General features: G+C 47.1%; 4 protein-coding genes across 4 annotated transcripts; all 4 read left to right on the forward strand.

Annotated features, from left to right (window-relative positions):
• The first annotated feature begins 639 nt into the window (after window positions 1-639).
• LOC120675913 (polynucleotide 3'-phosphatase ZDP-like) lies at window positions 640-10017 on the forward strand. The gene is made up of 20 exons (XM_039957123.1): window positions 640-1207; window positions 1296-1331; window positions 1983-2279; window positions 2358-2393; window positions 2685-2732; window positions 2822-2878; window positions 3143-3439; window positions 3761-3778; window positions 3860-3895; window positions 4229-4291; window positions 4363-4419; window positions 5411-5482; window positions 5630-5686; window positions 5776-5852; window positions 7551-7632; window positions 8019-8135; window positions 8300-8427; window position 8771; window positions 9254-9322; window positions 9646-10017. Exons 1-20 carry the CDS (start codon window positions 872-874, stop codon window positions 9691-9693), a joined length of 1932 nt encoding a protein of 643 aa, XP_039813057.1. The 5' UTR covers window positions 640-871; the 3' UTR covers window positions 9694-10017.
• Window positions 10018-10730: 713 nt separating this feature from the next.
• Window positions 10731-11851, forward strand: LOC120675888 (Werner Syndrome-like exonuclease). Its single transcript, XM_039957098.1, has one exon. The coding sequence runs from the start codon at window positions 10932-10934 to the stop codon at window positions 11547-11549; it is 618 nt and encodes a 205-aa protein (XP_039813032.1). The 5' UTR covers window positions 10731-10931; the 3' UTR covers window positions 11550-11851.
• A 4636-nt stretch (window positions 11852-16487) lies between these two features.
• On the forward strand, window positions 16488-17354 carry LOC120676977 (Werner Syndrome-like exonuclease). The gene has a single exon (XM_039958323.1). The coding sequence runs from the start codon at window positions 16627-16629 to the stop codon at window positions 17251-17253; it is 627 nt and encodes a 208-aa protein (XP_039814257.1). The 5' UTR covers window positions 16488-16626; the 3' UTR covers window positions 17254-17354.
• Window positions 17355-23397: 6043 nt separating this feature from the next.
• Window positions 23398-24395, forward strand: LOC120672076 (Werner Syndrome-like exonuclease). Its single transcript, XM_039952367.1, has one exon. The coding sequence runs from the start codon at window positions 23447-23449 to the stop codon at window positions 24062-24064; it is 618 nt and encodes a 205-aa protein (XP_039808301.1). The 5' UTR covers window positions 23398-23446; the 3' UTR covers window positions 24065-24395.

Below are 24395 nucleotides of genomic sequence, written 5' to 3' on the forward strand. Positions count from 1 at the left end.
TCTAGAATCTGCTTATAAGCGAAAACAAACCGGCGCTTAAGCTAGTAGGAAAAGCGCTGCAGACCTGCAGTAGCCACGGAAATGGCGGTGTCTGAATTTCCAGGCCCATCATCCGCTATTCACCATTCTTTTTTTTTGAAATCTCTCATCTGGATACAGCTGTAGCATCTGTTCGTATACAGACACATACCTACACCACACACACGCACACCTCACCACAAGTATACAACCAGACCTACAACTATACACAGATACCAAGACACGTCCTTAGAGAGATCACTAGAGTCATCGAGGCTCCGGCGACGGGCGCATCGCAGTCTCTTTGTGACTCCACACATTGAGAAGTTCATCTAAAATTATTTAGGGAACCTACTATTACCGGGTGCGAAATCCGCGTCGAACGGCGCTGGAACGCGGACGGCGGGCGCTCCACCGAGCGGACCCAGCCAACCGAGCACGCCTCGTTCGCTATTCACCATTCACCAAACCGAATGGCTGGCCTTGCAAAACGAGCCCATATTCAAACGAGCCCATGATGGCCTGTCACGACTTTTCTACGGCAGGCCCGTTACGACCTCCATCCAATATGAAATGGACCAGAACATGAACAGAGTCATGAGACTAGACGAGGACGGCCAGGCAGAAGTACCTGGCGCCTGCCGCCTGGCCACCGGCATGGCAGTCCGCGCGACACCGCCACCGGGCTCGCTGCCCAACCCCTCTTTCTTCCCGCCGGAAATCAATCTCTCTCTCCACCGGCCACCACCGCGATCCCCGAGCCGACCGTCCGCATCCAATGCGCGAAACCCTAGCCGCCGCCCCACGCCCTCACCAGCCACCGCCACCATAAGTCCCCCGCTCCCCACCTCGCATGCTCGTCGCCCCCTTCTCCTCCCTATCCATTGCGCGGAACGCCGGCCGCCTCCGCTTTCTCCTCCCCGCTTCCGCTGCTCGCGTCGCCCGGCTCGCCATGTCGACCGCGCCGCAGGCGGCGGCGGCTGTCTCCGTCGAGTACGCCAAGTCGGGCCGCTCCACCTGCAAGGGGTGCAGCGGGGCCATCGCCTCCGGGGCGCTCCGCCTCGGCGCCTCCACGCCCGACCCGCGCGGCTTCGACGCCACCAAGTGGTACCACGTCGCCTGCTTCCCCTCCGACGCGTCCCACCCGCTCGGCCCCGTCGAGAGCATCAATGGATTTGACTCCATTAAGGTTCGCGCATTGGGTGGTCGGTTTTGTGCCGTTTGTAACCTCGTTCTGTATATTTTTTGGGCTAATGCGTGGCCTTTGGGGGCTGCAGGAAGCCGATCGCGAGGAATTGCATGAGCTAGTGAAGGTAATGCGTCCTTCAATTGTTGAAACGGCTTTCACGTTTCTGCTATAGACCCCGACTTTGTGCCTTCTCCATGCTCAAGTTTGGGTAATGTAGAACAGTTTCAATAAAATTTATGGTTAGTAAATGAATTTTATGGCGAGTAAAGGAGTGCTGTAAGTATAATTATGTTTTTCCCCTAAAGGAATGCTGTAAGTAGAATTGATTTTCCTTTTCTAAAGGAACTCCATAAGTAGAATTGATTTTTTTAGTGGTTTCGCCCTGCATTATTTTTCCATCCCCTGCCAGCGTGCTTGTACGATGATGTGATATGATTGGATAGGCATGTTAAGTGTAGCGCATAATTCAAAATGCAAAAGATACCACAGCGATCTCTTGTCTGAGTGGAAGTAGGGAGTTAATTGCTTTTGTTTGTTTGTTTCCCCTGGTTTGCGATTACTGATTAGTGAATCACCATATATGATATGTGGATAGAAGAGATTAAATAGTTCGTAATATATTTTAGTTGCTATATATGTGATCTATAATTGTTGGCATTTTTTAACAAACTCCTACAATCTACTAAATGATCAGGCAGGGCTCGGGCCTTTGTTTTTCCTATGTTCTTTTCTCGAATATAAAAGCTCCAATGATATTGGAACTACTCATTTTCAGAATCGTGCGAGAGACCTGACTGCAGAACCAAGTCCAAAGAAAGTAAAGACTCAGATGTCGTCCCCTGCAGAGGGGGTGTCAGATAAGGCAATTGTCTCTGTTGAGTATGCGAAATCTGGCCGCTCTACATGTAAAAGCTGCAGTGATAATATTGCCAAAGGCGCCCTCCGCCTTGGTGCCTCTTTTCATGATCCACGTGGCTTTGAAAATACCAAGTGGTACCATGTTGCGTGCTTCCCTACATCATCATACTCTGTATTTCCTGTGGAGAATCTGAAGGGGTTTGATTCACTCGAGGTTTGTGCTTTTATGTCGCAAGCTTTTGCATTTTGTTCTCATTATGTATACTAACTTTTGGATTTGGTGTGTATGTAGGATCATGATCGTGAGAAACTGCAGGAGTTAGTGGAGGTAACAATTAGTCAATCATATAGCTTATTTAAATCAGGTGTCATTCACTCATTCTTACATAGAAGTATTGTTGTCAGTAGTTACTAGTTTCTGTAAATATCGGATAGATGCGAGTCCATATTTTGCTACACATAAAAAGATCTCAACTGTAACTCTTGGATTTGTAAAATGCTGCACCTATTTCACAGTTCATTACAGATATCCCGTGCATTCAGTTACTATTTTCTGTGCCTTGTGATACGGAACCACTCAATATGTGCTTTTTGGAAAATTCACTGTGTTCATTTGCAGAATCAAAAGAGCCATTACAATGCAGCTGATCATTTGGATAAAGAAATGGTTAGACTTTGATTTGACATGAGCATTCTGCAGCTGACTCTATCATCCTATAGCACCTGTAACCTTCTGCATCACTTGATTTCTTCTAGGCTCAGAGCATAGGAGACTCTAGTGAAGTTACTGAAAAGAATCTGGAAGAAGTAAAGGTTAGTCACTGAATCACATGCACTTAACCCCGGCTAACCTTTGATAGTACCTATAAAGAAGGCACGCAGAAAAGAATGGTAAATGCGAACATAAAGGTCATGTCTACTTTCAAATCGCTCTGCTTGTCCATCACAATATGTGCTAGATGAGACAAAACCAGTTAAGAAAATCAATAAATTGTTAGTGTTGTATAAGATATTTAAATTTCTATTGAAAATCTTGGCTTGATTTTCAGTTCAGTAATCAGAACAATTCCTTTACAGAATTGTGATAATAAGTTACACAAGACAGTCAATCCATTGGATGAGCCTAGTCCAAAGAAAGTAAAGACTCACATGTCTTCATCCATGAAGGGGGTGTCTGAAAAGGCAAGTGTCTTGGTTGAGTATGCAAAGTCTGGCCGCTCCACCTGCAAGGGATGCAGTGAGAATATTGCCAAAGGCGTCCTCCGCCTCGGTGCTTCTGCTCATGACCCGCGCGGTTATGACAGCACCAAATGGTACCATGTTGCATGCTTCCCTACCTCATCATACCCCATATTTCCTGTGGAGAAGCTTAAAGCCCCCTTTGGATCGTAGGCGAAACGAAGGAAAACGTGTAGGAAAGTTTCCGGAGGATTAGCTGACGTCACCACGTCTTTGGATAGGCAGGAAAGCTTCCGGAGGAAAGGGTGGAGGAAAGGATTCGCTCTCACTGTGAACGGAGGAAACGAAACATCCGGTCCGAGCTCATGGTGTGGCGGAAGTCCGAGGTAAATCGCGGAGAGCCAAAGGGCAAAGAAAGGAAAGGAAAGCAACGGAAGAAAGTACAGGAACAATTCCTGCGCCTGGCGATTCCTATGTTTTTCCTGTCATTTCCCCGTGATCCAAAGGGGCCCTAAGGGGTTTGATTCTATCAAGGTTGGTCCTTTGATATGTTTCAATCCTTTTGAATTTTATTCTACATATGGAGCCTAATATATAGATTTTGGTTGCATGCAGAATAGTGACCGTGAGAAGTTGCTGGAGTTGGGTGAGGTAAATAATCGGTCACTCATAACTTTTATAAGCTGGGTGGTATCCTTGCTACTATTTGCGGGGTATGTCTACTTTTAGGTGATGGTTCTGTAGATAGGAAAAAGGTTGGTGCTTTTGGTGAACAAAGGGAGAGGAAAAGAAAAGATCTTCATGCTGTTTGTTTAAACAGAATGATTGGAGTAATAAAATGATGCTTGCACTTAGCTGTCTGTTTAATTTATCCTAAATATATGGTTTTTAGTTTGGGTAACTTCTGACTTGTTATCTTATGTTAGAGTTTTGTTTTGTTGTTTGCTAGTGAATTCTCAGTTTTTTTCACTGATCATTTTGCAGAATTACAAGAGAGATGGCAATGCAGCTGATCAGTCGAGTGAGCCAAGCCTGAAGGAAGAAATGGTTGTCCTTTGAATCAACATGTACATCTTGTAGTTGATTCCAGCACCAATTCCTTACTTGATTTCATTTAGGTTGACAGCACGGGGATCTCTAAAGAAGGTGTTCAAAATAATCTGGAAGAAGTAAAGGTGACTTTCTATGCTTTTGGACTCTACCTAAACCATTGATGACACCTATAGAGGGAGCAAACACACAAATAAATAAATAAGTAAAATTGTCGAGGGAAAGGGCCAACTCTACTTTCATATGCGGATATGCCTCCACTTGGCCACCACAACATTTATATCAACTAAAGCTTTAATTCTATGTTTTTCAGAAGTTGTCAAAGTGTAGTAACTCCATATGTCGTTATAATAATTTGCTCCTGGCATGGACTCAGTCTCACACCAGAAAATTCACATTCACTAGACTGATCATTTTCAATTGTAGCATTTGCATGTTTGTCATGTTTGATCCTTCAATTCAAATTTAAATCGTCTTAATGTCTTTTGCTTGTTCGATGTGAATTTTTGTGGAGAACTTGAACTTGCATAGTTTAACCTACAGTCATCATGTTTAGGCAAGTTAAGTATGATCATCTCATGAACCTAGGTTGGAATTTTGGTATTAATAGAAGATTAAATTAGACTACAAATATGGATCCATGTTAATAGCACCCATCTTTCTTTGCTTAGTTGTAATTAGAATCTCAGTAAAGTTCCTGGAGTTCATGTCATACCTTAGAAAGCACAAACATCGTTTAGGCTGTTCGCCAAATTTGAGCTTAGCTAAATTGGATATCATTTTATATTTTTTTGAGGCTACCCCAATTGTTAAATTGCTGCAGCTAGGATGTCGAGATGATGATTAGCTCTTTTAGAAATTGAAACATTAGAATTGTAGTTCACCTATCTTTGTGCATGCCCACTAAAATGTTTGTACATGTTACACAGCACACACGTGTCATTATGATATGAGTGGCAAATTATGAAGCACCAATTTTGAGAATTGCAAATCTAAACCTTGTTAAAAAATTTCACTCCTGTAATGAATAGGAAAACAACCGTCATCTTTTCCTTAAAAATATCATTGCAATGCTCAACACCTGATTACTATTTTTTTTATTTTGTCTCCTGACAGTTGTCTGCAGGGAACAATAGAATACATCCAGTGATATCCTTTTCAGTTTCTGATACCAATAAAGATTACAAGGTAGTTATATTATTCTTAGCTAGTCCCACTTTTGGCTGCTTCTGCTAAGTGATTGGGCTCCTTATCACACCATTTTTGGCTGCTTCTGCTAAGCTCATGGTTTACTGAATTGCTACATGTGTTCCTTCCTGCTGTTTGTGGACATAGGGTGCTACACTTCCCACTCATTGGAGGGCTTTTGAGACAGTTATCTTCTGTGAACAGGTTTTTTGATATTTATGTCATACAATATTTCTGGTTATAAGGTCTAACGGACTTTTCAAGGAATAACTTTCTTCCGATTGTATGTCCAGGAAGATGGCCTTCATGCTTCAGCTAAGATTGCTGCATTTGATTTTGATGGGTGCCTTGCCAAAACTTCAGTGAGGATGTAAGATAACAATATTGTTTCATTCTAAATTATATTTTTAGATGCTGGTGCAGTGGACATTATTGCCATTAATCAGTCTTCAACAGTGGAGATGTGTTTTAATTGCCTTGCTAATTACAACAACAACAACAACAGCATAGCTTTTTGTCCCAAGCAAGTTGGGTTAGGCTAGAGATGAAACCCAAAAGAAACAAAGGTCACGGTTTAGATATGTTGATAGCTAGTCTCCAAGCGCTCATATCCAAAGGTACCTCTTTAGAGATATTCCACTTCTTAAGGTCTCTCTTAACCAACTCGTCCCAAGTCAGTTTAGGTCTACCTCTACCCCTCTTTACATTATTGACCCGCTTTAGAACCCCACTACGCACCGGCGCCTCAGGAGGCCTCCGTTGGACATGTCCAAATTATGATTGCCTTGCTAAATACAGTTTTAAATTATGATTGCAGTTCTACAAGTAGTGGTTAGAAGTTCTTCTAGGAGTTGGATATAATGGCATTCTGTTATTTTGAATGAACTAAAACAGCATTCTTATCCTGTCATTTGTGATTTGTCTATAAGTTAGGACTATTTTGTAGAGCCTCCAGTTGAGAGGCAGCCCACCCAGGGTCGAACTTCAGTGCTTGCAGTCGTATATCGTGTAACTACCTCTCTTAAGGAAGTGATGATAGGTAGATTCTTACGTTTTTGGAGTTGGCAGTTGGCCAAGTTTTCTTTTTTACCACTTTGTGTAAGATAGACTATCAATAAATCTTGCCATGTAGCACTATGCCTTAAAAAAATGCAAACACCATTACAGCGGAAACTTTCATCTTTTTCAAACTGAGGCCAACTCCCCATTTCCATTTCATTAACGGAAATACAAAGCATCTTACAAGAAGAACAAGAGAGGGGGATAGGCAGAAGGGGGAGGGGGGGGGGGGTGGGGGGGGTCACCAGATGAGGGGGTAAGGGCTGCACTCCAGCCTGATTTTCAGGCCAGCAAACGTCCAACTATGGTGATACTCAACAGCCCAGGATTTCTAGGCGCCCTACAAAAGGTCCAACATTTAACAGTAATCTAACAGCAAGGAAACTAAAGAAGTGCACAACAGACAGATCCTAACAAGAGACCCAAAAACAATGACATAGCCGGCTTCACATCCTTCAAGTGGAGAGAGAGTTCCAAAATCTTCAGTCTTCCTCTTTTCAGTCTTCTTCTTCATCTTCTTCCTGGTGCTCCGGGGCATCAGTTAGCAGCAGAGGCACTCGAGGAGGTTGGGCCAGCACCCTGGGCGCACAAGAGAGAATAATCCTTAACCCGTCCATAGTGGAAACTTTCATGATCTTGAATTACATGCAAACCATACATTATGAATGAATTTTCACTGCTGTGAGTTGCTAGGGAAATCCTTCAGCATCCATGTATTGAGTTTGGAGAGTCTTGGTCAATAGGAGATTTCAATTTTTCTTCATCTGTTAGCCTTTTGCCTTGGTGCCCGTGGCTAATTGGCGATATATAGTTTACAAATGAAGGTATCAACTATTATGATGATGTTTTGATGGCCTTGAGCATAATGATAAGAACCCACTTTTGGCGTATTGTTCTCTGAAGTTGACAAATTTATTACAAGTGTAATTTATGATTCACAATACATTCTATTCTGTTCTATTTCTTAATGATTACTTGGTTAGTAATTTCCAACCTTCTGCAAGTGCAGCATTGGTGCAGACAAGTGGTCTTTACAGTATAAATCAATTCCAAAAAAATTGCAAAGTCTGTACAATGATGGTTACAAACTGGTTAGTTGCTTTCTTTTCACTACTTAGTTTAGTATTTCACTTCTTTCTTATTCATTTTTTGTTTGTGTATGTGTACTATTTTGTATCATGTAGCATGCTCATACATGCATAACATCTGTCCATGAAAGTAAGAAGAATTTTGACCATTAATTTCTCCTATAATTTACTGTAAATTGTTACAAAATCAATATCATCTTAAAGCCACTTTGAATACAATTTAGTGATGCATCTCCTATGCACTAAACATGCATATGATTTTACTAATCATTTGTCAACATTTTCCTAGTCAAAATACGCCTTGCATTGATGGATGGAGGTATAGCTTTGCATTCAGTGCCATATCATCTTTTGGGGAATAATGTCAACTCTTTTTTGTCTACTGTTAGGTCATATTCACCAATGAGTCGAACATTGATCGCTGGAAGAATAAGCGGCAGGAAGCTGTTGACTCCAAAGTTGGACGCCTCGATAACTTTATCGAGTGTGTTAAAGTCCCTATTCAGGTATGCTTCTTTATCTGAAACCTGTCTCAAATGTATCAAGAAGCTTCTGAACAGCCCTTTAAAGAAAAAGGTAACAGAGGAATGCATCAGCTCAAATAGGGCTTGTCACTTGAGTTTGCATTTCAGGTAGTTCTATGATTGATTATTTTGATTTGCACCTGCAGGTTTTCATTGCTTGTGGTTTAGGGCAAGGAAAAGGTACTCCAGATGATCCATACCGCAAACCAAATCCTGGAATGTGGTGGTTAATGGCTCAGCATTTCAATTCCGGAATTGAAATCGACATGGAGAAGTAATCACTCTATTCTCAGACAATATTTCAGTTTTACATAGCTATACTACCTTTAGCAAATAGTCACAAAATCACTCTTAATCATCAACTTTAAAGAACTGGGCTTCAATTTGAATGAGACTTTTAAGCATGGGCTGCATATTTTTTGGGCTGGAGCCACACATCTGTCTCGCAAGCTTTACCTGTTTCTATTTGGTAATATGGAGTAATGGAGGTAGTTACCATGCAGGATAAGGGCTCACATCTTAGTGGGAATGTGGGATTGCAGTTGCGTGCGCATAAACGAATGCACACACTGACATCTCTCTCTAGGAGCCTTCTACCTCTTCCCAATCACTTGGAGAGTTGGTTTACCATAAAGGGGTGGGGGAGGGGGGAGCCTTGGTTATTTATTTGGATTTTTCCCCCTAAACTAAAAAATAACTAATTTAGATGATGATGGAAAAAAAACCTTTGTTGGATGTCAGATATTGTAATATGTTTGAGCTTGAAATTTCTACAATTAGGATTTTGCAGTGCCTCTCATTGAGGACCGTTGCTGCTATGCTCCTGTAGTTCTCTAGTTTACTATATTTACTATACAATAGTAAACTGTCAATTTCCATAATGTTGTAAGATATGCAGGATTGTTAAACTCACACAGAGTAAAGGCGCCAAGCCATTTTAGATTGTACTATCCACGTGTTTTCTGGGTTAGGCTTGGTTATGGCAAAGGACAGGAGATTGGGTCGCTTGAGTTGGTCATTGCAAGAAACTCAGGATGCATTATTCTGTATTGATGCAAAGCTATCCACAAACTGTTCTGAGATTTGCCATATTATTTCAGATCTTTTATGTGGGTGATGCTGCTGGGAGAGAAAACGATCATAGTGATGCTGATATAAAATTTGCTGAGGTATGACAACCTGTCTGAATGAGCATTCAACAGAGATTTTTTTTCCTTATTCGATTTAAAGTATTTGAAAGGCCCTCACTTGTCTTCCGGAAAAAGATAGCAACCTAGTTCACAAGGCATCGGCAAAGTAGTTAAAAGGAACTGAGTTTTCTCTGTACCATGCAGAACAGGAACTTTTAGATATCCATTTTCAGTTAAAATTACTTGGATGCTATGCTGCTTTTAGTTAGTATTATTCATTTGTTACCTTTTTTTCATTACAGTATTATGTTTGGGATGATTAGAAGCCTTCATTAGCTGACGTGTGATATGTCCTATTATAGGCCATCGGTTTGAAGTTTTGCGTTCCTGAGGAATACTTCGGTTCCTAGGAGTTCTGAGGTGAGGTCGATTAGGGCAAGGTGGTTATGCTATGATGGTATGTAGCTTTTGGGTGTCGAGAATACTACAGCTATCTTGATGTGGAAATCTGTATTTGGCTGTTTAAACAGTCTAATAATATCGTAGCTAATCTGATGTGGAAATGTAGTGCTAAATTGCTGAGGTAATGGCATAATGCAGCATTCGAGCCTTTAGAACGTTAGGTGCTGTGGCAAACAGGTCCTGGACTCCTGGTCTCATTCTGTAACGATCGACAATCAGTAATTCTGATGGCAATTCGATCACGCTCAGATCGATCGGTGATCTATCATCTATCTATATTTTTTTCGCGAAAGTAGGCCATACCCTTGCAGAATCAGCAACCACGCGCCTGCTTGTTGCCAAGGTTAGAAATCGCTTATTCCCGTATCCCTGTCGCCGAGTGCCCACGGTGTGAGCAGATTCCAGGGAGCCTTTTGCAGATGAACATTAGATAGGTAACTCAAAGATGTGCCTTTTGCAAGACTCCAAGACAAGCAAGGGCGTGTTTAGTTGGTGAATTTTTTTGGATTTTGCTACTGTAGCACTTTTGTTTTTATTTGGTAATTAGTGTCCAATCATAGACTAATTATGCCCAAAAGATTCATCTCATCATTTCCAGCTAAACTGTGCAACTAGTTATTTTTTAAAACTATATTTAATGCTTCATGTATGTGTCCAAAAATTTGATGTGACGAAGAATCTTGAAAATTTTGAGAACTAAACAGGACCCAAATAAGTTGATTCAGAGATTAGCAAAACTTGTATGACAGTCTGCTCCGATCATCTCTTGTGTTCCAAAATCAGGCGGGCCGTGCTTCTGGTCAGCAAGATTCTTTTGACCCCTGCCTTCGCTACAGTACGCAGTCAGGCACTGCGCAAGTTGTGGCAGTCAGTGCTGACGTTGCCGTCAGCCCGGAAGACCGCGACTCGACCCGTTTGCTCGCTCTCGCATTCGTATCCCAAAAAATGAAACAAATATCTCAGCTTTCAAAAAAAGAGAGAGAAATGTAGCCGTTTGGCCACTATGCGCGATCCGCACGGCAACCGCTCCGTCCCCGACTCCCCGTGGTGCTCCCCTTCCACCTACATACGCTCTCCCACTCCAAGTCCACCGGACGAGTCCGTCTGATCTCCATAAACCCAACGCAGGGAGCCAGGGGAGCAGAGAGAGAGAGAGAGAGAGAGAGAGAGAGATCAGCGGAGGGACATGGCGACCGAGATCCAGGCCTACGGACGACGGCGCGGCACCTTTGTGGTGTCGTTCGACGGGGACCTCTTCGACGCAACGCTCACCAAGTCCGGCGACGTGGTGGAGTCGTGGGTGGACAAGACCTACCGCATCCACCGCCGCAGCCGCCACCCCATCGTCGCTGGCCTCGACGTGGAGTGGCGCCCCGCCCGCGAGCCGGGCCCCGTCGCCGTGCTGCAGGTCTGCGTCGGCCGCCGCTGCCTCGTCTTCCAGATCCTCCGCGCCGACTACGTCCCCGACGCCCTCTCCTGCTTCCTCGCCGACCGCCGTTTCGCCTTCGTCGGGGTCGGGATCCGCGACGACGTGGCCATGCTGCGTGACGGGTACGGGCTGGAGGTGTCGCGCGCGGTGGACCTGCGCCGCCTCGCCGCGCGCACGCTGGGGAGGCCCGAGCTGCGCGACGCGGGGCTGCGGGCGCTGGTGCGGGGGGTGATGGGCGTGCGGATGGAGAAGCCGCACCATGTGCGCGTCAGCGTCTGGGTCAAGCGCGAGCTGACGGAGGACCAGTTCAAGTACGCCTGCGCCGACGCGTTCGCGTCCATGGAGGTCGGCTGGAGGCTCTACAACGATGCGTGACGAGCTTGTCACTGAGCTGAGCTAGCTCCGGGACGCCTGGTGCTTTGCGGCGTGGCATGTAGAGTTTCTGCTCTAGCTATACCTTGACAGATCTTTTGTTGATCTTAGTGATCTTTTGTTGTGTGGATTCCATTCGTGGCATCTGAACGGGAACGTTGGCATGCGATTTGCGTTGTTCGTCCGTTCTCCCGCCGCAGGTGCAAGGCCCGTGGCGCCGGCGGCTGCTGTGCCTCGTCGCTGTTGCTGTATGCGCCAAGAGACAACCGACTGAATTGCAGAGAAATTAAGCATTCTTCCGTTGATGGCATTATGCAACTGCAATGCGGTTTTTTTTTTCCCGAGGAAAATGCAATGCGTTTTTGTACCCATCAATTGGCCATTCCGCGATTCTGGAGTCTGAATCTCACTGGTGCCTTTTTAAGTCATATTACTAGCACGGTTTTGACTTGTTGAGTCCATCCTAAAATGTTGTTTTAGTATTTAAATTTCATTCCACAAATGGTGTTGTTTTAACTAGTTCTAATTCATAGTATTTATTGAGGATCTAGAAAATTAAATGAATAATACGGTTTTCAATCACAATTACTAGAAATAATTAGTTGTAGCAAAGTTACTCCATAAGAGTAATATCTGAAAATTTATAAAACAAAACACTTATTTTAGGATGGAGGGAGTATAAACTAAAGAAATACCTAAAGTATGGAAAGCACGAAATGTATCTAAATCTTTTTCAGAAATGTTGAAAAAATCACAGTGGTAGGTCAGAGCGAGTAGGGTCCGCGTATATGCTTCACCTCAGGTGCAAATGCGATCTCTTTGGTGAGGCGTAACAAATTCAGGTGCAGATTCTATTTGATTTAATTCGGCACTTGAAATTTATCTTAAAACCCAAACTTTAGTTTGTGCATTAATCGATAACAGGTTATCACGTACAGCTCAGCATTTTTGTAAATACGAGAAGTTGTTTGTAAGCGGAACAACTTTTCCCTGCATTTGACGGTTCACCCAACCAGAACGTTGCCAAGTTTGGTTTTTAAGTTTCAATCACAAGTCACATCACATCACATGTTTAAACATCGATTAGGACCATTAAATATAAACTTATTACAAATTTAATTTTATTAGTGGTGATTTAATCACGAGACAAATCTATTAAGTCTTCATAATTTAACCACTAGTTGCTACAGTATCATCTGTTAATCGTGCATCAATTACACTTAATAGATTCGTCTAGAATTCTAATTGCAACTTATATAATTATTTTTATATTAAATTAACTTTCGAACATTCGAATCGACATTCAAATATTCGATGTGACATCAACTTTAAAAACAGTACAGAGCATGCAAAGAGCACAACGTGACTCCTGGTCTGGAGACTGGAGTAAGAGTAGGGCTAGTGCTTACGCCGACCGCTGGTTGGGAGAGGTGCCATGTCACGACACCGTGGTGACTGACCCCACGCAAGATTAAATGCTTTGGGTCCAGCAGCAACATGGTGACGAGGGAATGTTGGTGGTAGCCTCGAAAGATGGCTAACTGTGCAATCGCCTACTTTGCGCCGGCGTGTAGGGAATCATTTGCTTTCTTCTCTCTCGTACCTTTTCTTCGCCATGTCATATTTCACCCGCTAAATCAGCCCCATAATACTTGCTCCAATGGAGTTGCAAGCTTCCGGTCTGACTGCAAGATTTTCAGGCCCGCTCCTCCGCTACGGTCCTAGGCAATACAGTGGGGAATGCTAGTTGGCGCGCGTGCATCGCCTCCTTCCTCCTTCCTCCTTCGTTCCCGTCGCCCCCGCCGCCGACCACCTCCTCCGGCTCCGGCGGCCTACGCCGCCTCCGCCGCCGCCACACTAATCGATTGTCCTCGCCCCCGCCGCCAGCCACCGCCCACCGATTGTCCTGCCCCCGGCCGGCTGGCGGCGCTCCCGCACCGCCACACCCTCTGCTGGCCGAACCGCCGCCGCCGCCTAGCCGCCACCCGCCCCGACCTTCTCCTCTATGACCGTTGGCTATGGAGTCGGCTCCCACCCCCGCAACCCGAAATCTAAGGCCGCCGCCTCCCGCCACCACTCCGGCCACCGACAATCTCATCGGCAGCCACTCCGCCCACCACCCACCCTCCCTGGCCGCCCCCTTCCCCAAAACCCAGACTATAACGTCCTGTCTTCCCGAGGCTGGGCCCGTTTAGACCAACAACGGTCTTTTCTGCGCACTTTGTCCTCACTCGTGCGCACCCGGGAAGAACTTACCGGTCGGTCACCCATCCCTAAATTTCTCCGGGCCAAGCACGCTTAACCTCGGAGTTCTTTGGAGATCGGCTTCCGGAAAAGAAATTGCAACTTGTTGGTATGAGTATCCTATTAATCATATTAAGCCCTGGGCCGGGATGTCACAATGGGCCATGTGCGACGTCCGTGTGTCTAGTGCCAACGGTCCCTGTGCGACGTCCGTGCGTCCAGTGCCAACAGCGCATCCCAGATGCCTGCGCAATGACCCGCCACGCGCCCATCCACATGCCGGTGGTAACTACGCGCCCGTCCACATGTTCGTGTACTTTACGGGTCTACGTGCATGTGAAACCGTGAGAGTTGTCTCTGTTACCATTCTGTAATGTCCCGTCTTCACGAGGCCATTCTGTAACGTTCCGCATTTCCGAAGCCGGGCTCCGTGCGTCTAGTGCCAACGGCGCATCCCAGATGCCCGCGCACTGACCCGCCACGCGCCCATCCACATGTCGGTGGCAACTGCGCCCCACGCGCCGTACACTTACGGGTGTACGTGCCCGTCAAACCACGAGAGTTGGTTCTGATACCATTCTGTAACGTCCCGCCTTCCCGAGGCCGGACCCGCTTATATCTGGCAGGTTTATAGGATATAGACTGCCCTCACAGACTAACACTAGTCTTTTCTGTGCACTTTGTGCTCACTCGTGCACACCTGGGAAGAACTTTCCGTTCGGTCACTCATTCCCAAATTTTTCCAGACCAAGCATGCTTAACCTCGGAGTTTTTTGGAGATCGGCTTCTGAAAATAAGTTATAATTTATTGATATGAGTATTTTATTAATCCTATTAAGACCTAGCTTAGAATGTCATATACATCCCTGCCCGCACTCTCCACGGCGGCGGAGACGGCCGCCCGCGCACGCGCGGCTTATAAAAAATTCGCAATACAGCTGTCAATCGCAGGCTGGACGCATAGTGCACTGGTGCAAGGAAGCGAGTCGACCATCGATGAGTCTTTTTCTCAGATAAGTCAAGTCAAGGTGGAGCTTGGAAAAAAAGGAACCCAGCGACTACTGCCCGTCCCACGGTAAAATCTCGTGCAGATTTTACTCCGTACGATCAACAAACAATTAGGTAATTCTCCGCACGTTGCTGCGGAATTTTTTTAAGATGTCCTTTTATACATGCATGATGTAAATAAAAAGTAACATAGTATCATTATATAACATAGTGGTGTATATATAATATACAATCATTCAGAATGCACCATGTTTTAGGATGCAACAATAATGTATGGTGGGGACCAAACATCTTGAGATGATGACGAATGAGATTACAGAAACCTGCAAGTTGTGACAATAAATATGTTTAGTTCGTGATGTAGTTTTGACAATGGTGTCAAAATAAATAAATGTTGCAATATCTGAATTGATAATCTGAAGACGACCGAAACAAAGAGGCCTTGGTTTTTGGGTTATAAAAAGAGAACATAGAAAGAAGAAAGAGTTAATCCTTTTGTTCTAAACTGAGGATGACAAAATCACATGATGCATACCTGGTGGCTACCGGCTGCCAAGCTGTCGTGGAATTCCTGGTTACAGACTTCTGTTATCTTCAAATGGCAGGTATACTAATGACACCTCACGAAATTATGGAGCAAAATAATCACCGGGAAATAATTGGTAGAATTTCACAAAAGGAGTCCACAGTAATCACCAAAAGCAAGTCAATGGCAAGTTTTGCCGCATCTACTAAAACTAACTTCTCCAGAGGCAGTAAAGCCGCGGCTCCAAGTAGTTATTGGAGCCCGAGCAAGTTGTCGTACTTGGGACGAAGGCCCCCGTCGAGCCCTGCACGGGGAGCGGCTTGATGTGGTGGCCCTGGGCTAGTGGGCTTGCGCTTCATGATGGTGAACATGATCGTGGTCGCCACCAGTGCTGCAATCAGCGCCACGATGCCAGTTCCTGCCGCAGCCTTGCGTGTAGTGGGACCCAATCTCCGCCGCCTCCTATCGCATTCGCCGGCGGAACGCAATGCTCCGTCTGCACGCCTCACTCCAGCGTTGTTGCCGCGTTGACAGCGGCCTTTTAGCTCCTCTGCTGGCGTCTTGAATGCGCAGCCACTGCAGCGACGGGTGGGCTGGTTGGGTTGGTGCGGGATTTGTATAGTTGGTCAGGTGTAGTTGGCCAGGTGAATGTGATCGGACTTATTGCTAAATAGTACTATTGTCCAATTAGCTTCTTGCAAATTGATGACGTGGTGGAGGCTGTTTCTAAAAGAGTTAATGTTAAGTGGTAGGGGCTAGTAAGTAGTAAATTATGTCTCTTCAACCTGAACGGTAGATATGATGCTAGTTGCTGAGATCCAACGGACAACATTAATTGAGATGATGTGGCTCAATATAGTTGTACAGAATTCAAAATTAATGAGCTTTAGTGGGGATGAACTATATAAGAGTTATAGATACGAAATCTTATCAAGAAAAGAAAAACAAACAATACGAAAGGTTCCTTACCCCAGCACGAGAAACGTAGATGGGCCACGTTATCAGTGAGAGCGTCTAAAAGCAAGTCACGTACTAGCGATAATAGCGCGACGGCATATTATGCCATATCGTGCCACTACCAGCAGGGGCGCGTTTCCGTACTGCTAGTCGTGACGGAGACGGGAGATCACGGCCGTCCACGCAAAGCGAGATCTCCCCGCGCCGCTCCATCCAAACGAAAACCCCCACCCACGCGCCGCTGCGGCGGTTCGCCCTATATGTCTCCCGCATTGCCACGATCCAATCTGATCTCCCCAACAACGCCGCGGAGAGGGAGATCAATCGCCGGAACAGGAGGAGGAGATGGCTACCTCGATGTGCTACACCAACGACGGCCACTACGTGGTGTCCTTCGACGAGGACGCCATCCGCACGACGCTCACGGCCAGCGGCGACACGATGGACTGGTGGCTGGACGAGATCTACCGCGTCCACCGGCGCCGCCTCCACCGCCTCGTCGTCGGCCTGGACGTCGAGTGGCGCCCGTCCTACTACACCGGCCGCTACGCGCCCCCCGTCGCGCTGCTGCAGCTCTGCGTCGGCCGCCGCTGCCTCGTGTTCCAGATCCTCCACGCCGACTACATCCCGGGCTCGCTCTTCGACTTCCTCGCCGACGAGCGCTTCACCTTCGTCGGCGTAGGGATCGGCGACGACGCCGCCAATCTGCGCGCCGGTTACGGCCTCGAGGTGGGGTGCGCCGAGGACCTGCGCGGCCTCGCCGCCGACACGCTCGGGAACCCCGCGCTGCGCTCGGCCGGGCTGCGGGCGCTGGTGTGGGAGGTGATGGGCGTGGGGATGCAGAAGCCGCACCACGTGCGCGTGAGCGCCTGGGACGCGCCCGTCCTGCCCTACAGCCAGCTCATGTACGCCAGCGTCGACGCGTTCGCCTCCTTCGAGGTCGGCCGGAGGCTCTACGACGGCGACTACTAGGCTACTAGTAGGGTATACCAGTACGTTGGTATGGTTGGTTCGGCGTCGCAATGCACTGCCTCGTGCAGTCCAATCGCCTATTCGCTTGTGTCGCTTCGATTGCTTGTGTCTTTGAACTGCATGTGTATGGTTCTGTGAAATGACATCTTCGGATAACACACACAATAGGTACTATTCAAACGCCGTACTTCCTCCATTCCTGAATATCTTCCGAAAAAGCTTAACACACACAAATAGGCACTATTCAAACGCCGTACTTGCTCCGTTCCAAAATACGTGTAGTTTTGGCATTCGAATTTTGACTCACAAATACTACGTGTAGCTTCCCTGCACCAGTAGTGTAGTTTTAGCTTGTAATGAGATCAACCTAATTAAAACAAAGTACCAAGAAAGCATTGTATATAAAAACATATAGAACCTATCAATATTTAGTAGATATATTACTTTTCTAGTTCCAATGCATATATATTTCTTGAAATTAAGAATACCGAATAAATAACACGGTTTTCAATCACAATTGTTAGAAGTAATTAGTAGAATAAATAGCACACCCCCATGCATTGGTTATCCTTTGGAGTAATAATAATATCTCGGGTATAAATCTCTTACAAAAATGGTAGTGGTCACAAACTCATTCAGCAAAGAGGTAGCCTTTTCCAGTAGTTGTCTTGTAAGCAAGCGCCATACGTTCAATCCATCAAGAAAGAAAGGTGTGAGTAAACGAGCCCAACTTTCCGATTCAGGCAGCGTTTAGTTGTGAAAAGTTTGGGTTCAGCTACTGTAGCATATCTCGTTGTTATTTGACAATTAATATTCAATCATGAATTAATTAGCATCATTATATTCATCTCATACAAACCAGTTAGACTATATAATTAGTTATTTTTTCAACTACATTTAATGCTCCATGCATGTGTCCAAAAATTCGATGTGACGGTGCTGGGCAATTTTTTTTTGGAACTAAACATAGCCTCACACTCCTTCGTGGGCTGATCCGAGGGACAACTTTCGTGGGCTGATCCGAGGGACAACACTAGGTTCCTGTCATTGCGGGACCTATCCCCGAACAACGAAATCGATCCATCTCTGGTAACAAAGCAGCAGTCAAGCCGGGTCATATCTTTGAACGGTAATGTGTCTGAAATTTTCTATACTATATTTATTTGGTACGGAGGGAGTATACTATTGCTCATATGTATTTTTTTTAGATAATGGAATTTTTCGGCCTCAACAGTTTTAGCGTACACAGCCTTCAATTATTACAATTTTCCAGCTTCAATAGTTGTAATAGCAGGAGAGCCAAAAAACAAAATTAAGCCTGACATAGTCTATTATTATGCTTCCATCCATGACTCGCAAATATTCCTAAGGCTATTATCTCTAAAGAAGTGCTGATCTTCATGAACAGATCCTTTGTCGTCTCCTTATGCTGCAACATTGACCAAAATCGCAGCCAGTAGATCCCCCTGAAAATAACCTGCATAAATGATGAATGTTTAACGTTATCAAGATAATATCATTTCGACAACGCCATATTGCCCAACACAGAGCCGATGTCCCTGTTAGAATAGTAAAGGCCTCTTGTGCATTAAAATTTTGAAGCCAATTCCCAAGCATGTGGGTTACCGATCTAGGTGGGGTTAAATTAGTAGCAACTTGGATAGTCCTCCAGATTACCTTTGCATGTTGGCAATCGAAAAGGAGGTGTTTGATTGTTTTATTACAATTGCAATAGCTACATTTTTACTACCCTTCTAGTTTTTCCTTCGAAGATTATCCTTGGTCAAAAGAACCCCCTTTTGCAGATACCAAAGTAAGATCTTAATTTTTAGTGGAACTTTAAGTTTCCAAATAAATTTATGTCAGAAAGGGAAGTTATGGTTAGCTAGATGAAGGTACATCGAGCGAACCGTAAATTGTCCGCTCTTGGTTAAGTGCCAGCTAAAAGTATCCCTTCCTTGAGTCAAATTAAAATTGGAAACTTGTGCTACTAGTCTTCGCCATTCATCCAAATTTTCATCTACCAACGCTCTTCTAAAGAGATGTTCAACGATGTTGAATTCATGACTTTTACCACCGTATCATGCGGATGGTGAGCGATGTTGTATATAGTGGGTAGATATCTTTGATATGGCGGTTTGATGCCCATGTCTCCTCCCAAACCGCGTTTGTGTTCCATCCTTTATTTGAAAAGAACCATTAGCTAGGACCTCATTTTTATTTTCATGAGGCCCTCTCCAGAAATGAGAGTCGCCCTGTTTGATCTCAACCTGTAATAGAGATTTGGAGCTTAGGTATTTATTCCTAACCAATATTTGCCACATCCCTTCACCATTAAGCAAATTTATTATACATTTACTAATAAGGCTTTGTTCTGAAGATCAATGTCTATAATGCCAAGACCCTCCTTGATCCTTAGGACGGCAAATGATGTCCCATTTTGCTAGGCGGTATTTCTTTTTATCTTTGTAACCTTGCCAAAAGAATCTTGATCGATATTGATCAAGTTTCTTCAATACCTCCTTTGGTATCTCAAAAAGGACATCATAACCATAGGTAAACTTCCTAAGCACCGAGTTTATAAGGATTAATCTACCTCCATACGACAAGTGCTTAGCCTTCCAACATGAGAGCTTCTTCTCGAAACGCTCTTTGATCCTCCTCCAATCAATATTTTGGAGTTTTCTATGATGCATGGGATACCTAAATATCTGAAAGGGTATTCCCCTGTGTTGCACCCAAAGAGCTCGATATATTCATCCTCGAATTCTTTCGCTTTACCATAGCAAAAGATTTCACTTTTGTGAAAGTTTATTTTCAAACCAGATAATTGCTCTAAAAACAGTCAATAATAATTTCATGTTTTTGGCTTGGTCCAAGTCATGATCCATTGAAGAGGATGGTGTCATCTGCATATTGCAATATGGACAATCCATCCTCTACCAGATGTGGGATGACCCCTCTTATCTGACCATCATCCTTTGCCCTTTTAATTAGAATGGCAAGCATATCCGCGATGATGTTGAATAAGATTGGGTGACATTGGGTCACCTTGACGTAAACCCTTTTGGTTTGGAAGTAGTGACCAATGTCGTCATTAACTTTGATCCCAACAATACCTCCGGAAACAAAACTTTCAATCCTCCTGCACCATTTTGGTGAGAAACCTTTCATTCTTAAGGTTTGTTGTAGAAAAGACCACTTTGACTTTGTCATAAGCCTTTTCAAAATCTATAACCTCACCTGAGTGATTTGGAGGTTCTCCACACTCAAATTTTTCCAGCTCCAAATCCTCCCTTTCTTCGCCAACTCAACGAGCAGCTCCGAGGTTAGCTAGGGTTCAGGTTACGCTGGGCGGGGCGGGGGGCTGCTCACCGGCGGCGACGACAGACCGGCCTGGCGTTGGTGGCGGGCGCGGGGGCGGTAAGGCCGGCAGCGGTGGTGCTGCCGGCCCGAGCGGTGGAGGAAGGCAGTCTGGCCGGTGCTGGGGTGGGGGCGACGACGATGAGAGGTGGGAGCGGGGAGTGGCCCCGCGGCGGCCAGCGCGGGCGAGCTAGGGCTGCACCGGAGAGGTGGCGCTGGGTGGCGGGCCGATGTTGGAAGAGCAGGAAGGCTGGAGGTAGAAGATGAAGGAGAGCTATTCAATTTTAATCCAAGGGTTCAAAAAATCGAGTGAGAAGAGGTGAGATTTTGAGGTATAGACACTCCCTTTCTGTTGGGCACCATGTCCCACTACAAACGTTGTATTCGTTTGGCTGTGGTGATAGCTGTGGCTGATTTATTATGAGAGAACAATACTGCTGTCGGTGTCTAGACGGGCAGCCTAGCACCAACTAGTAATGAAGCTGCGTGTTCCAAATCCCAGGTCATCGATGCAAGAGGCGACACAGACACGCACGGTGTATCCTGGTTCCGGCCGCGGGCCGTATGTCCAGCAAGGGGTGTGCGAGCGCATTGTACTATCTTGCACCGGGGGGGTGCTTGTAGTAGGGAGTAACAAGCGAGGCGAGAGAGGAGGGAAGCTCCCAGGTCTCCTGACTAGGTGATGAGGCGAGTGCCAATATCGTGCTCTAGGAGCGTGGGTGATGTGTGCGAGTGGGTTCAGATGAGTGCAAATGATGCGGATCGATTGAGGTGTGAGTCTGCCTCCCCCTTTTATAGACACAAGGAGGGGCAGAGTACATGTACAGAGGAGGGGGGAGAAGTCGTCATCTTTCCCCGAATCGGGGGGTGGAGCAGTGACTATCTACTGTGTGAAGTACACTGTTCGGCACCGGAGGTCGTGGCGCCGGGCGCGCAGGCGTCCTGGATGTCGTCCTTGGCCTGGCGGAGATCGCGCGGTGTCCTTGTGCTCCAGTGGGCGGCGTGGTGGTCGCTGTGGAGGGTGCCGTCCTCAAGGCCTTGCGTGGCGGCGTTTCCGAGGGTTCGCGAGCGGGGATCGACGCCATGGTCAAGGCGCAGGCGGATTCGAGGGTTTGCGCCCTGCCGTTCGAGGGTCGCGTGGCGGGGGAAGTACAGAGGAAAGTACGGGGAGTAGGTGGCACAGTGGTCGTAGTAGTGCAGCGCACGTCCTACACAGTGTAGCCGATTCTCACAGTGTTGCCACAGGGGCAGACGTGGCGGAGAAACGGACCGTAGTTGGCGGACAAGAACTCCGGTCATGGGCACTGTGCCGGAGTGGCGGTTTGACGCCGTCCACCGGGTGTCGCGCGCGGAGTGGTTGGCATTGAAGGCTCCCGTACTACGGACGGGGTGAGCGGCGGGCCGCTTTGTCCTGTCTGTCCAGGGTGGCTCTCGAGCGAGGCGGAGTCGATCCGCTTGCTCGAGGGTAGGGCTCGCTACCCTCGAGCGAGGCGGAAACGTGAGGCGCCCTCGAGGGTCTTGGCGGAGAAACCCTCGAGCGAGACGGAGAACCCTCGAGCGAGGCGGAGGCTGTTCCGTGGGCTCGAGGGGGTTTGGTCGGGCCGCGCCATGCTGTTGGGCCTTTGATCAAACTTTTTTGAGTCCTTTCCTTTCCGTTGAATTGGAGGCCGTGGGCCCATTGTCTTGGCGCATGTTTTGTGTTTTTGATGGTGTCTTAGTCCCCTAATGAGGGTACCCCTAATTATGGTACCCGATAACTGCTGACTGGCTGATAGCTGGTGGCTAGTGCTGATTTAGTATGAGATAGACTTGATCACGGGCCACCCGACCCAACCCGCCCGAAAAAAACCCGACCCGATCAAGTGACGGGTCGGGTACGGGCCGAAATTTTTGACCTGAAACTCAAAAAAACCTGATCCAACCCGAAAATTGCACACAAATTTGCGGGCCAACCTGACCCAACCCGAACCCGACCCGACCCGACCATGTCATGGGCCGGGTATGGGCCAACATTTTTTGACCCGAAACCCGAAGTGACCCGACCCGAACCCGATCCGACCTGACAGATGATCAGGTCTAGTATGAGAGAACAAAACTGCTGGCTGGTTGGCTAACAAGTCAAGCGAACACAGCGAAAGGAAAAAAAATAAATGACTCCAATAGTTCTGCTGTGGTTCTTGAGTTTGCTCTTCATGGTTATTTTAGTAGCATTTTAATATCATCAACAATACCAAGTGAATACATTGTATTTCATGGTAAATTTAGTATAAGCTGATTTAATGTTAAGGATGTTGATCTATCTTCTATTAATCTCCCATATTTTCAAAAGGTAGGGGCATGATCTACTCCAGCAGTGGCGCCGCAGGCTTTGCCAGCAGTGGCGCCGCAGGCTTGCACAGCAAGATTCTTTCTCTTGACATGTCTGTCTCTCCGCTGCTGCTGGCTGCAGACCTCGACACCTGACGGTAGTCAGAACTGACGAGTCTTGCGAGCCAAGAAGGCTCACCGAGGCCGCGTGAGGAACAGGATGAGGATGGAGCCTGGAAAAAAAATTGAGTGGGTCCCGACGGAACCGCACCACGGCCGCCTTGTCAGCCCGGCGTCGTATATGCTCGAACCAAATATCTCCACTTGGCCCCGTTCCAGGAGCACGGTGATCCATTCACGAACACTCGCTTACGAGCGGGCCCGGTCAGGGAAACCGCAACACCCTTCAATTTTGTTCCCGGCCCGGCGGCGGCCTATATAACCGCTCCCCCATCGTGCCCATTTCCTCCCCATTTTCAGTAACGCCCTGGAACACAACACCCAGAGCGCGCGAGAGAGGATCATGGCGACCGAGATCCAGGGCTACTACGAGGACGGAACCGCGGTGGTGTCGTTCGACGAGGACTACATCGACACGACGCTTACGGACTCCGGCGACGTGGTGGACTGGTGGGTGGCCGAGACCTACCGCATGCACCGCCGCGGCCACGTCGCCGGCCTCGACGTGGAGTGGCGCCCCGCCACCGGCCGCGCGCCGCCCGGCCCCGTCGCCGTGCTGCAGGTCTGCGTCGACCACCGCTGCCTCGTCTTCCAGATCCTCCGCGCCGACTACGTCCCGGCCAAGCTGTCCGCCTTCCTCGCCGACCGCCGGTTCACCTTCGTCGGCGTCGGGATCCGCGACGATGCCGCCAAGCTGCGGGCCGGGTACGGGCTGCGGGTCGCGAGCGCCGTGGACCTGCGCCGCCTCGCCGCCGACGCGCTCGGGAGGCCCGACCTGCTCCGCGCGGGGCTGCAGGCGCTGGTGCTGGAGGTGATGGGCGTGCAGATGGACAAGCCGCACCACGTGCGCGTGAGCGCCTGGGACGCGCCCGCGCTCTCGGACGACCAGCTCAAGTACGCCTGCGCCGACGCGTTCGCCTCGTACGAGGTCGGCCGGAGGCTCTACGACGGCGACTACTAGGGACGACTTCAATTCAGGGGTGCGGTGCTGTGTCAGTATCAGTGCGTCCGGTTTCCTGGAGCTTCGTTCGTGCTGCCTCCTCTGTTCCGCTTCCGCGTCGTTAGGGTCGGTCGTGTCCTAAACTCCTAATCTGCAAGTCGTGGCATGTAATTTGTCCTGCTTTTGGTACCCTTGAACCGCTCGCTCGTGTTGGCAGTACTAGTCGTTTTGGGTGTCTGGATTGTGTGGATCACGCGATCCGCGTTGATCATGTTGATCCTCGTAGGGTGAATGAGTGCATGTGGGAGCAAGCAGTTTGGTCTCTTCGCAACAAAAAAAAAAAGTTTGGTGT

Source organism: Panicum virgatum, chromosome 5N (assembly GCF_016808335.1).
Source record: "Panicum virgatum strain AP13 chromosome 5N, P.virgatum_v5, whole genome shotgun sequence".
Lineage (NCBI taxonomy): Eukaryota > Viridiplantae > Streptophyta > Magnoliopsida > Poales > Poaceae > Panicum > Panicum virgatum.

What these genes read in the sequence shown, in the direction of transcription:
- LOC120675913 (XM_039957123.1), top strand. Translation starts at nt 872, where the DNA reads ATGCTCGTCGCCCCCTTCTCCTCCCTATCCATTGCGCGGAACGCCGGC. An exon ending in ATCATTTGGATAAAGAAATG is followed by an intron (nt 2,733 to 2,821) that starts GTTAGACTTTGA and finishes GATTTCTTCTAG; the next exon opens with GCTCAGAGCATAGGAGACTC. An exon ending in ATACCAATAAAGATTACAAG is followed by an intron (nt 5,483 to 5,629) that starts GTAGTTATATTA and finishes TTGTGGACATAG; the next exon opens with GGTGCTACACTTCCCACTCA.
- LOC120675888 (XM_039957098.1), top strand. Translation starts at nt 10,932, where the DNA reads ATGGCGACCGAGATCCAGGCCTACGGACGACGGCGCGGCACCTTTGTG.
- LOC120676977 (XM_039958323.1), top strand. Translation starts at nt 16,627, where the DNA reads ATGGCTACCTCGATGTGCTACACCAACGACGGCCACTACGTGGTGTCC.
- LOC120672076 (XM_039952367.1), top strand. Translation starts at nt 23,447, where the DNA reads ATGGCGACCGAGATCCAGGGCTACTACGAGGACGGAACCGCGGTGGTG.